Here is a 12916-nt window from a genome sequence, read left to right on the forward strand (position 1 = left end):
ACAGTTTTTGGGTCCCTTCATGGTGAGTCACAGATCAAACTGTACCATCACACAGTGGGGGAGAGGAGGAAGGTGCATCTGCTCAGATGGCTCCTCGCACTCCCGTATGCTTTTGCCTGCAGGCAAACCAGGTGCCTCTATTCCCTGCTGGAAGTCAGCTCCATAAACAGGCTTTTCTTTTTCTTGGGCACCCAGCTCCCTTGCTGGGTGTGCCGGTTTGGGGATGGGTGGCACAGGAGGGTTGGCAGGGATGGAAAAGGGTACAGGTTATTTATCTGCTAGTGAGAGATGCCGGAGCATTGGACAGGACTCACCCACAGAACATGAAGATGGTGCTGGACAACGGGTCGTGGGGCAGAGGAAGGGTCTGCTGGAGACAGAGCTGCTCGCAGCCACCGTTGAAGCCATCTGAGCAGTCAATCCCTTTGGAGTAGTCGTAGCAACCGGTACCATCCTTCATGGGTCGGAGGTCCTCAGGGCACTGCAGCGAGAGATGGGATGTGGGAAGGTCACTGGGGGGTCCTCACCTGCCCTGGAGCCACAGCCCGGTGGGTGCCCTCCCAGGGCACAGCCCACCCAAGAGCCAGTGCCACTGAACTCTGCCTACAACTAAAGGAGATGAGTTCGATTTGAGTGACAGATGGGGCAGCCACAAGGGCCCAGCATCATGTCACACAGCCTTTGGGGAGAGGGCAAGAACCACAGGGCAAGGACCCAGTCTGCTGCAAAAGCCTTCCTCCCCCTCCTCCCTTTGGAGGAGGGTGAAATCCTTGAGGCAGCAAAATTACACAGTGATGAAGCCTCAAGCCAGTGTGGGGTGAAGCATGACAACCCCCTCTGTAACGTACTGGAGGAACCCTCTGCATTTGCTACCTGTTCCTCTGAGACCCAGAGAAAGTGGGTGCAACCCAGAAAATACCATCTCAGTACCTGGGACCAAACCAGAAAGCCATCTCAGTGCTTGGGAGTGACCCAGAATAACCACTTCAACCCATGCCAGGCAGGCCAGCGAGCGTGACCTGGGCATCAGCTCCAAAAGCTGATCCCTCCCACGGGGGGGAGGCAGCTGCGGGCAGGACTGGCCGGCGGTGGAGGCAGGACTGGCAGAAGACAGGACCGCAGCCCAGGCTCATCAGTTTTCCGCAGCCAAGGGAACCGTGCTGCTTCACATAAGCTGGAGATCTGTCTCTGGGTTTTAATTCCAGTTCCTCAGCTGGCTTTCCTTGTCCCAGAAGATAAAAGCCAGCAGGCGGCAAATGCCATCAATAAATTGTCACCCAGATTAAAGTACTCTTCTATTCCACTTGCGTTATTTATCCCTTTTCGCCAAACATGCACGCACACAAACAACAACAAAAAGGCCCAGTCCTTGAGAAAATAAATAAATCTTGCCTAGGAGCAGCTCGCAATTAAAAATGCATTATGGAATTTCTTGAAGATGGGTTAGTCTGGAGATTGTACAGGTAGTGATGAAAGCAGGTTATAAATGGCCTCTGTCAAGCAGAAGAAAGGTTATAAAACCACTATACTTTGTGGTTAAAAACAGAAATCAATTTTCCATGTGAGTAAAATGCTGTACATATTAATAAAAGTTCAGGAGACCCTGGACCCCGTGCTTGCTGACACTGGCAGGGTCCTGACGGGAGATGGGCTGCTTGAGCCTCGCTCACTCTTGGCTACTTAAGAAGCAAGCTGCCTGCAGGGGACCTCAGAAAGATGCTTTAGGGAGTCCTGGCCAACCCCATCAAGTATGAAAAGTTTCTTTCCACCTCCTAGAAACCCTGTGCCATTTCCCTATGGTAGCAGCCTTAAAGCTGCTTCTGCCCCATCTGCAGCAACCACGTCTCAGGCATCTCCATCCCTGGTGCCCCTCAGACACCTCGCTGGCTCCCGTGCCCTCAGCCCTGAAGCTTGGGTGGATCTTGCCAACCTCAGCACCTTCCCTGCAGGTGCCAAGTAAGGTGGGAAAAGGAGGCAAGAGAAGGCTGAGAGGCATATGACTTTTCTAGCCGAAGGATGTTGGCAGTGAAGGGCTCTGGAATAGGATGCTGCCCATCTCTGCAGAGCAGGCAGGGCACAGGCAGCCCCCCAGGGAGGCAGGTGGGGGAACAGTAGCCCTGCCTAGGCACGAAGCTGCAGAGGACATGGGAGCAGGAAGCTTTCTAGCTGCGTATACAGAATAAATATGAAGGAGGAGACGAGAGAGGACACTTGGAACAATCTGTGCTTTTACCACCCAGCTGCCTGGGAAACAGGATCAGGATAAGCGTGTTTGTGAATCCGCAGATACAACACTTATCTCCTGTGGTCTCCTCCGCATCTGCCAGCCCCACTGTAAGAATAAGAGCTGTACAAACTGGCAGAAACACTTCTCCCTAGAGATGGAGGGCTGACTGCAAACAGCATCTTCTGCTCCGTGGCACCTCGTCCACCTCTGGGCTGCTCACCCCACACCAACCAGGGTGGGATCTGGGGCTCTGCCCAAGCCCCCCCTGAGCTCCCCGGGGACCCTCCAAGGTGCTGAAGGCAACTGGGTGGGAATCCAGGTCTGCAGGAGCTACAGAGTGACAGGGAGAGGGTCAGTCACGGCTGTCCTGGGCTGTCACCCAGAACTCTAACCCTGGCACCGAGCTGTGCGCTGAGCACAGCACCTTCCCCAGCCCGCAGAGGAAGATGATGGCTCTTCCACTGGGACTAGGTTAGTAGGTCACCAAAGCCCCTCCCTCCCTTAGCCCCACTCTGCTTGAGGTCACCTTTGGGATATTCCTCCAGTCTGGGCTTTTCATCGCCACAAGTTTCCTTTCTGTTTGTAATTATGCATCCTCATACCTATTAATTATGGCAGGCAAGTAGCTCAAGCACAAAATTTGTAAAAGAAAGCACCCCCTCCCCTCTGCATCCATCCCCGGCTCGGCATGGAGCCGGCTCTCCAGCCAGCTGTCACGCTGCAGCAAGCAGCTCTCCAGGGACAGAGAGCTTTGGTAGCCAACACACAAACCCAGGAGGTGTCCCTGCTTGGTGGCACTGCAGGGGGGACAAAGATGCCAGGGACAGTGAGCTGGGGAACCGGCGAGCTCTGCAGCCAGCGCCAGCCAGCAAAACCAACAGGCAGACGGCAGGAGCAGCGATGCCAGCGCGGAGGTCTTGCAGGGATGAATAGGCAAATGGAGCAACTACTGGGCAAAACTTTATTACAGATCTCCCTGCTCCAGGAGCAGAGGACTTGCAATTGGGATGTCACACCAATAGATCAGAGCAGGGGGGAAACTGAAGCCCATCTGGGTGCAACTCTGTCCACAGTAGTCAGCAATGACCCAGAAAAAAGCCAGCTTGTGCTAATCACAACTCCCTGGGCTGTGCTGAAGAGTCGGTCTGGACTCCCAGGGGAGCTTACAAAACTAGCACTCACTCTGTGTTTGCAGGGCTTTTACAAAGGATCAGTTCTGTTATTGCTGACATTGATTTGTCTGGCTTGGGCAGCAGAGAACCAATAATTATGGTGAGTTTTAATCAATCCCCCATCAATTCAGCTGCAGTTCAATTTGCGATCTGCCTTGGCAGTGACACAGGATGGGGGGCTGTGTCAGAAAATGATTAGAAAATCCATAAGCAACTCAGTCAATAAACCTGTCTGGGCGATCACGGGTGACATCCCTTCCTGACGGGAGGAAAGCTGGCGAGACATGGTGCCCCAGCAGCTCCTGGCCAACCACACCTCTGCACACCCCTCGTCCGGATACAGGATGGATCCTTTTATCCAAGGAAGCAAAGGGATCCTCTATAAACTGTTAGCCAGCAATTCAAAAGAAAAAGCTGGTTTTGGTTTGCTGTGTTAGACCTGCACTGCTTCGGAACCAGCCTCAAACTCCTGGACCATCCATCACCCATGGATCTGACAAGCAAAAATATCTCAAAACTTGGGAAGAGGGTCTGGTGCTTAACCCATGCCACCGAGAGGAAAAGGGAGGTAGGGGGAGACTCCAGCTCATGGTCTGCTCTGAAAAGCCACGGAGAAGCTGTTACCATACAAATGTAATTCCACTGCCTTGCAAATCCACTCCACCTACACAGCAGTGAATTGGTTTCTCTGTGACAACGGCCAGCCCTGAAAATTGCTCTTGGGATTGGAAAAGAAAACGTAAGTTTCTTGTCTTCTTGTGCATTAGAACTGATAATACAGATCGTGCAGGCTAAATGTGACCCACAGCTACAACGCCCCGACCCTGCTGTTACCATTCAGTTTGCGAAGCAGGCACTGCTGGCATCTCGGCGGGGTTTGGCTGATAGCACGCACCATCAGCCACCAGCATGTCCCCCTCCAGCCGTGCCAGGCAGAGCACCCAGGACTGTATTTTTTGTGACTGCAGTCAGCAAATGTACTCCAAGCATGCACAGGGAATGGATATGCTGAATAAGAAAGTGCTATTTTTATCTGGGTTTTTTTTTTTTTGGTTTTTTGGGGTTTTTTTGAGAAACGGTCTTTTTTCCCTTTTAAATGACATCTCTGAGATGACATGAAGTGGCAGAGCTGGCAGGACCTGCTGCCACACCGGGGAGACCACCAATGCCAGCCTTGCTGATGTTCCAGGCAGTGGTTTGGAATGAAATGGGACGCCCGCACACACCGCCGGCACAGCATGTGGCATGGCATGGCCTCCAGGACACAGCACAGCTCCTCTGCCCACCACCACAGTCCCCAGCACAGCCTGAGAAAACCCAACGGAGGGAGGATCATCTTCAAGGGGAAAGCAAGCAACATCCACCAAAACCTGCACAAGATCGGGTCTTCGGAAAATAAGCACCTGAATGAGCCCCTGTTCATGTTAGGAAAAAAAAAAGGGGCCTTTGCTCACTTTCTCATTTACAAAGCTCATTAGCAGTGAGACTGGTGAAGGGGGTACTGGAAATAAAATCAGAGCCTCATTACTGACACAGATCCCCCCAGACAAGGGGATGGATACCAGCTCTCCATCTGAACTGCCTACTAGGGTTGCTCAGCTCAGCTCCTCTCTTCCGTTATTAATTTTAATAAAAAAAGAATACTTAATAAAGTGTTTCTGGAGAGAGTAAACTGCCCTTTTTATTATTACATTCTGTTTTCTCAACAGCAGCCTTTTTGTCAGAGACTTCTCCCACACCAAGGTGTCAGAGGTGATGCTCTGAGTGCAGACGAGCCCAGCTCCTCAAAACTGCACAGGGAAGCTGCCACCAACCCCTGGCTCCCAGCTCCATTCCAGGTACCATGCACGCACGTCTGGATGCATCCAGAGGCAAGGTCCAGGACCCTGGCCCAGCGCAGCTTCCCCAGGCTGCATCCCCAGCACCTGAGACTGCAAGAAAGGCCGGTGGCTCAGGGCTGCAGAGGCCCCGAGCGAGATGCCCAAAGCCCTAATGACCCCCTTTATTTAGAGGCATCCTCACTCCTCACCGAGGAACCTCTTCAGGGTGAGACAAAAAGATAACCTGAGGCACTGCTGAGGTACAAGCAATTGCCAGCATTTTAATGAGCTCCGAACTATGCACTGGCATGTATTTTATTTGCTTGTTAAAGCTCAGAAATGATAAAAACACAGTAAACTCCTCTGTGTCTGTATTTATATATATATTCAGACAACTTTGGCTTATTCTGCCTTTGCTTTCTTGGTCCAGAAGGCCCTCGGTGAGCAGCGCTGCTCCGCAGCAGCAGGACCAGAGCCTGGCTGTACACAGCCCAGTCTCCACAGCTGAGATTTATTCCTCCTTTCCTAATATTTTGGCAAAACGGGCAAAAAAGCTGGCTGCTGAAGCACCCATTGGCTCCAGGCAGTCTCTCTCCAGGGCCACCCCTGCCCCTCCTTGGGGCAGCGATGTCCTCGCCGCCACCCCAGCTGCGGCAGACCCGTCCCCGACACCCACCGCAGGGGAGCATCATCCCCAGGGGGAAACATTACAACTGTTTTCTGAAATAACAGTCATTATCTTCCCACTCCTTTTGCCCCTCCCTGCTTTCCCCCTGCTTCCTTTTTCCTTTCAAGATCATTAATCATTATTTTAGCCTCAGAAAATCAAACCCATCTGTCTTCCAGGCTCCTGTGCACACACTGCGATAGCTCACACTCCTTGGCTCGGTCGCCCCATGACGGGGGGGGCTGGGGGCTCCGTGGAGAAGACCGAAGCTCTGGGCAACGAGGCGGCATCTCCTCAACTACAGGCACCACACAGCTCTCGCAGGGACTGTCTTGGGCAGGTCACTATGTGTATGTTCACATATCAATTCAAAGTGGGATGGACTTGTTTCAACCAGCTGGTGGGATGCTATGCACACTGATACAAGTGTTCAGAGCTCCTGGAGCAAGGAAATCAAGCTAGTGGAAACCCTACAGCTGCTTTCCTTCCAGGAGTCACCAATAGCCCATTTTGGGATGCACTGGTATCTCCTGCCCATCTGAGAGTTTCCCTTCCTAGCTACAGCAGAGGCTGGCACATCCAAAACCCTTCGGGAGAACAGAAATTCAGCTCCCACCCCACCTGACATGCAGGGTAGAACCCAGCCACAACACTACACGCCAAATCCTTCAAACCAAACGGCTCAACCCAGCTGTGACCACAACACACAAAGCATCCCAGTCTATGGGAGCACAGAGCGGCAAGGGCTGGCACCCGCCAAGCCCTCCAAGGAACACCGCTGAAAAAGCCAACGGTGGAGAGGATGGGGCTTTTATCACCCAGACAACTACCTCTCAGCACAGGCAGAGACCTGAAGCTCACCCTGGTGCTTCCTGAGCTATTCCACTTGCTTTTAACTTTGGCCAGTGCTTGCAGACATGATGCAAACGCCTTTTGCAGCCCTGAAAGCAAAGGCAGGCAGGCAGGGGGCTCCCCACCTGCCCCTCCGCTCCCTGCCACGGCCAGCTACTGACCCCAGGGCCTTTTGCCATCCTTTGCTTCTCTCTCTGCCTCAAATCCCATTTTCATCACAGGTAGTTACCTGGCTTAACGAGATAAATCCAAAACCACAGGCTCCTTGGGAGGGGGGCTTGCTGTTGAGGTTCAGGGGGCTTCTGCTTCCAATCAGAATGTGCATAAGGAGTCATCTTCTGCTTCAAGGAGCCAGCTAAACTTTAAAGGGATTAGAAGATAATAGTTTCCTCCCCATCTCCCGCTTTCGCACGTGCATCTCTAACATAATTAGGTAGGTGCCTCATAAGGCAGGGACGAATGAGTTTTTATCTTTCAATGAACAACTGTCTGTCAGAAAAATGCAGACTTGATGAAGCTTAAGTGCTTTGTGGGATTCCATCAATTACATCTCAAAATTCATTGGGAAATTAGGAGAGCATTTAATTTTGAGAAAGTTGAGATGTTTTGGTTTCCGTCACCTACATGTATTTTTATTTCAGGCTGTACACTGGGATAACGCAATATATAACAAAGCTCCAGATGATAATGTTGAAATTAAACATTTCACCTTCCTTCATAGAAAGGAGATGTTTTGAACAAAATTATTTTGGAATTTTCACATATGTGGGGATTTCTGCACAGCACTTTGGTTTGGGGTGAAATTCCCAAACACCCACTTTCCTCCCCAAGAATATCTTTTCTCAGCATCATCCTCTTCCTTTGGAAGTACCTCTCCAGTCCCCATGGTCCCTGAGCCACCCCTGGGTGTCTGGAAGGAGAACACTGAAGCGGTGGCCACTGCCCTGCTCCTTTCGTTCTAATCCCATTTCTCCTCAAAACAGTTACATTATTAAATTAAGATGTTTCTCTGCCCTGCTTTGCAGCAGCTAAGGAACATCCCATCATTTTGATGTGGAAGAGGGGAAAACAGAAGGATTATTTCCAGACAGGCTGCCCTAAGGCTAAAATACCTGTGTGGACCATGCCAAATTTCTCTTCCTTCTCCGTCTAAAAAGGCTGAGACCAACACCACGCCAGTGTCACCATGGGCCACAGCTTCATTAAGAGACACTCTGGTAGAAGCTCTCCCTTCTGCATACTGCTGAGCCAGAGAAACCCCCTCTCCTGCCTGATGCACTGACCCCACAACCATGGAAAGGAACCACTCCCATTGTCCTCGAAGGCAAACAATACTTTTTTCTCTTGCTCAAATTAGAAAGACATCTGCACTAGAGGAGCCTGAGCCCGTAAGCAAGGAGATGGTGACCATCAGCAGGATCTCATGGCTGCGCAGAGCAGCAGCACCCACTGCCTGGGCTTGGTGGGCTCTCCTACCTCTTGCCAACACCTCTTCCAAGGTGGAACAGGTCCTGGAGCACAGCCATGCTGTGAGCCCTTCCACATCCCCCTGCAACATCTTTGGCTTCTGTGGCACATGTCACTGCCTTCTGACTCAAAAGATGAACTCACCAACACCTGCAGGCATCACAGATGTTGCAGAACCATCAGACCACACCACCTGCACCCACCTGCTGCCATGAAGCTGCTCAAGCAGCAGGGAAACAAGTGGTCTAATTCTGCCACTACGTTAGCATGGGGCCTGAGCTGCCTTCCTCCCAAGCAGCTGGGCAGCTCGTGCCCTCCTGCTTCTCCAGGAGCCCCCCCCCCCCCCCCCCAGAGATAAGGCCCCATCCTCAGAGGCATCACAGGGCTCACCTTCACTGCGCACCTGTACCTGCTGCTGCCTCCTGCTGTGGCAATGCCAAGGATGCTCAAGATGCCCTGGAGGGGAACTGACCACCTCCCTACCCAGCTCACATGCTGAGACCAAAGCTCATTTTCCTTAGGGGGGAAAAAAACCCACCACCTCATCCCTTTTACTCCTCTGCAGCTGCAATCCTGTCTTGCTGGAGCTCACAAACAGGCACAGCCATAGGGCAGCAGAAGAAGGCAACCCTCCTTCTCCCCAGGCAGATGAGAGGACTGGCATCAGCGAGCAAAGCCAAGCTGAGAGACAGGTGGGGAAACCTGAATTTAAGCCACATTACAGGTGTTTCCTTCAGTCCCTCAGGGCTAATTCACAGGTTTTCATCTCAAATTATAAATCACCAACACATGAGGGTCAAGCACTTTTCTCTCCTTCAGCATCCTCCCTCCGGGCTGAGCAGCTACTGCCGTGCTGGTAGGAGGGATCAGTGACATATATTCCTTTGCTGGCAATATTCTGCCTTATTCCTCCAGCACAGTTTCTCCTGGTTTGCTGTGATCCCTGCAAGATGGTATGAAATGCACGCTGAACTCTACGTGCAGAGCTAGCCCACCAGATTTACACAAGCTTGCTGGGATTTTATTTTCTTGGGAAATGCCTGTGGCTTCCCCAGAGCTGACAGCAATTCTAGGGTGTCACAGGGAAAAGCAATGTGGACACAGGTTTTCTAGAGCTTGGGGATTGTTTTGTTATGGTGCAAGGTAGGGCTCAAAGACAAGGCTCCAGTTTGCAATCCCAAGGTCTTGGCAAGGTTGCAGCTCCTACTTAAAGCTACCCAAATGAAAAAAGGCCTCCGATAAGAAAAGAACTGCAGAAAACCTTTATGCACGAATGCCATCTGCTGGGTACATGTCAAAATAACAGAAAAGCCATGAGACTGGGGGGGGAAGGGGTCCCGTGGGAAGTGTGGGATGGAAGCTGGGTAGATGTCACCCCTCTGTGGGGGGACCCCTCTCAGAGCCTTTGAGGTCTTCCAGGTGACACCTGGCATGCAGGATTTTAAGTCAAGCGACGTTCTCTTTTCTCCCTCGCCAGCCCAAAGGGACTGTCCTCAGAGAGGCTCCGCCACAAGCTACACACAAACCCGCTCTCCATGTTTTAACCATGTCCGTTTAATGCCAAACAATTAGGTAATGGCAGAGCCCATGCCGCTAAAAAGCCCAAAGACAAATGCATCCCCAGTCCTCGCAGAATTACTGGAAGCTGTATTAAGGGCATGAAGGAACTGGTAACAGATGATGATTATATATAAAAGGAATAAGAAATCTTTGAGATTTGTGCTGTTCCCTGGTTGAGCTGCTAGGCTCCAGCTCTGCTGTGTATTAATTGCTTACAAGCCGGCATGTATATTTTATGCTCGGTACCTGCCTAGAACATTTGTTAGATTTAGCCTTGATTGATGAACCACTGATTATATACTTCTGTGGTCCTCAGCAAATTAATAAACTGTTGACTGGTAAAGATTAACAACATGTCATGATTTGTGAAACAGTGTCCAGAGTAAAGCTGAAGCAAACCTAGTGCTAAAATTAGTACGTGAATGCTCCCTGAACTATATAAAAAGGGGATAGCTTAATTAAATTACATCCCGATATTGCCCATAGCACTTACCAAATTGGCAAATTGAGTTCACAGCAGTTCAGCTTTAAAACTAACTGACATCCCTGCAAATTTGCAGCAAATGGTCCCATCTCTACTCACACTGGAAGCCCAGCTCTCACCCAGCAGACTCCGGGAGCAGAGACGGGATGAGGAGGGGACATACTGTCCAGTGCAGGGACCAGGACAGAAGGTACCTTAAGGTCACGGGCCAGGACTGCGGCAAGCTCTGACACTCAGCTCCCATCGTCTGCAACCCCACTCAGTGCCATGAGCATGACCTGGGGCTGAGGGCAGCGCTGCCTGCCCACCCGTTGGCTTTTCCCCAAGCAACGGCCATGGGCCACAGTCAGAAACAGGGGACAGTGTCCTCCAGACCTCTGCTCACACCCCTGCCACTGCCAAAGACCTACAAGCAGGTGATGTGTGTACAACATTACATGGAGCTGGGAGGGATGGTGCACTGTGACTCTGGCGTCAGCCCAGTGGGAAGCAGGAGAGACATGGACCCCAGGTGGGATGTAGCAGCCATCTCCAACCTCCCCCCAGGGAGCTCATCTCCGCTGTCCTCAAGCTGCAGCTGGGACTGAGGAGCCGGGGGGCTTCACCCCACAACTGGGAGCTGTGGAGAGAGGCAGAGCCACCTCATGCTCCTGCAGTGGGGAGAAAAAGGGGTGAGGAGCAGAAGGAGAGATGGGCACCTCTACAGCTGTCTCCTGTCCCCATGGGATTCATGGCCTCGGGGAGCCTGGTGTGACACAGGAGGACAGGGGGTCCCATGTGTCACCTTTCACCCATGGTTCTCAGGGAGCGAATGGACCCCAGAAGAACAGCTCCTGCTGCTTCTCCTTTCTCTCCCCGCTGCCTGCTGTACACAGTTTGTTCTCTTTGCATAAAGCCTCACTTAGGCATTACAGAGGCGGGGGGGTATTTTCCCCCAGTGACACAGTTTTCAATTTCTGCCTCTCTGCGCGCCAGCATGGCCAGTGCTAGACCTGTAATTTATTGGCAATTTCTATCTTAATATATCCTGACTTTTAGAAAGAGGCATCCCTTCCCAGCGGCATGGGGCAGAGTCCCAATTGCTTCTGACAGTGTCTGGGACGCACGTTGGCATTCAGGGCAAAATAACACCCCAAAAAAGAGGGACCCCCCCAAAAAAAAAGACTAGAAAGGCAGATGCTCCCTGGGAAAGGGAACAAAAAAACCCCACAAAAAGCAACAATGGGAAAAGAAAGGAGGGAAGGGAGAGGAGCAGCAAGGGGGAGATGGCACCAGGCGCTGCTGGTGACACATCAGGCTGTTGTGTTAAATGGCCTTAACAAGCAACTGGAGAGGGGGATAATGAAAACGCCACCCCCGGGACAGCACCGCTCTAGCCTGACCTTTCCTGGCTGCCGTGTCTAAACATCTTCAATAAATAAAGAGACACTTAAATCCTGCCTCTGCTGAGGTGGGAGGGCTGGGGCGGGGGGGTCTCTGCCTGTGGCAAGAGGGAGGGGAAGGGGCAGAGGGGTTGCAGGGGGCTTTGCAGCAGCAGGCATGTGTTCACTGTGGGCCCCCTCAGGGGTCACCACCTGCTGCTGGGCAGGCAGGGGCTCCTACCACAGACAGACGAGAAGGGTTGCTCCCAGGCTTCCCCCGCTTTCCCAAGGCTCTGCCCCTGTGTCTCTGTGTGTTGTACCAGACTCGCACAAGCTGCTGCACGCAGGGAAATGGGGACTTTGCTGTTGAGGTGAGATGGGTTAGAGGTGGGAGAGGTGCTGAGCTCTGCTGCTCCCACCTGCAACAGCAGCGAAACCCCTCTGTGCATCGATAGCTGGGAACAATACAGAGCCTCTGCCCAAAGCTAACGGTCTAGGGTCTAACAGGTCTTGTGGAGGGGGGAGCAGGGAACTGCAAAACCTGGGACGCAGTAGATTGTTTGGCTAGATGTGAGCACGTGCAGAAACAAATCAGAATTCTGAGGGTGTCAGAGGGGGAGAGGATGGGGAGATGCTTCATCTTTCTCCCATGCTGGCAAGCAGAAGGCAGGAGAAAAAGCGAGACTGTTTTCACCCTGTGCTTTCTTGACAAGCAGGGAAATGACCATCAGCCTTAAGCATTTTTCTTTTGCTCATCTCAGCCCCCAGACTGCTTCCCTCAGGTCCTTAAGGCAGATGTGATTTGCTGTGAAGGGCCCAGGGGTGGAGGGGGAGTCCACCACCAGCACACACATCCCCTTGGCCACATCCCCAGGGAGGCAGCAGCCGATGTCCCCCTCCGGCTTACCCCCGCCCTGCCCCCGACCAGACGCCAGCCCCAGGGGCCAGCAGCCACGGTACCTACCACGCAGCCTGTCGAGTCCACCTTGCGATCCGAAACGCACTTGAAGTTGCGGGTACAGCCACCGTTGTTGCGTGAGCAGTCTCGCACTGGCCCAAAGGAGGAGAGCAAGTCATTGATGGTTTCAAAGTAGGTGGACAGCATCGCTTCTTCCCTTGGAGAGAAAAGGCACCGTTAGGGCCAGCAGGGAGCAGGCAGCACGTGGCATGGGCAGGGCAATCCATGAAGAGAGCTGCCCTGGCAAAATCACAGCGTTTTAATTAGCAAACCTGAGTCAAAGGAAGCTCCCCAAGAAAAGTAAGGCTTTGTGATTATCCTATATATAATAAATCTGCTGCATAACTG

General features: G+C 52.2%; 1 protein-coding gene across 1 annotated transcript in view; it reads right to left on the reverse strand.

Annotated features, from left to right (window-relative positions):
* The window catches only part of ASTN2 (astrotactin 2), a 354268-nt gene that overhangs the window by 149722 nt on the left and 191630 nt on the right, over window positions 1-12916 (reverse strand). Inside the window, exons 11-12 of the mRNA XM_056352114.1 lie at window positions 12575-12725; window positions 315-481 (exon numbers count right to left, since the gene is read on the reverse strand). Coding sequence (XP_056208089.1) covers window positions 315-481; window positions 12575-12725 — 318 coding nt within the window. The remainder of the gene's footprint in view (window positions 1-314; window positions 482-12574; window positions 12726-12916) is intronic.

This window comes from Falco biarmicus, chromosome 9 (genome assembly GCF_023638135.1).
Source record: "Falco biarmicus isolate bFalBia1 chromosome 9, bFalBia1.pri, whole genome shotgun sequence".
Classification (NCBI taxonomy): domain Eukaryota; kingdom Metazoa; phylum Chordata; class Aves; order Falconiformes; family Falconidae; genus Falco; species Falco biarmicus.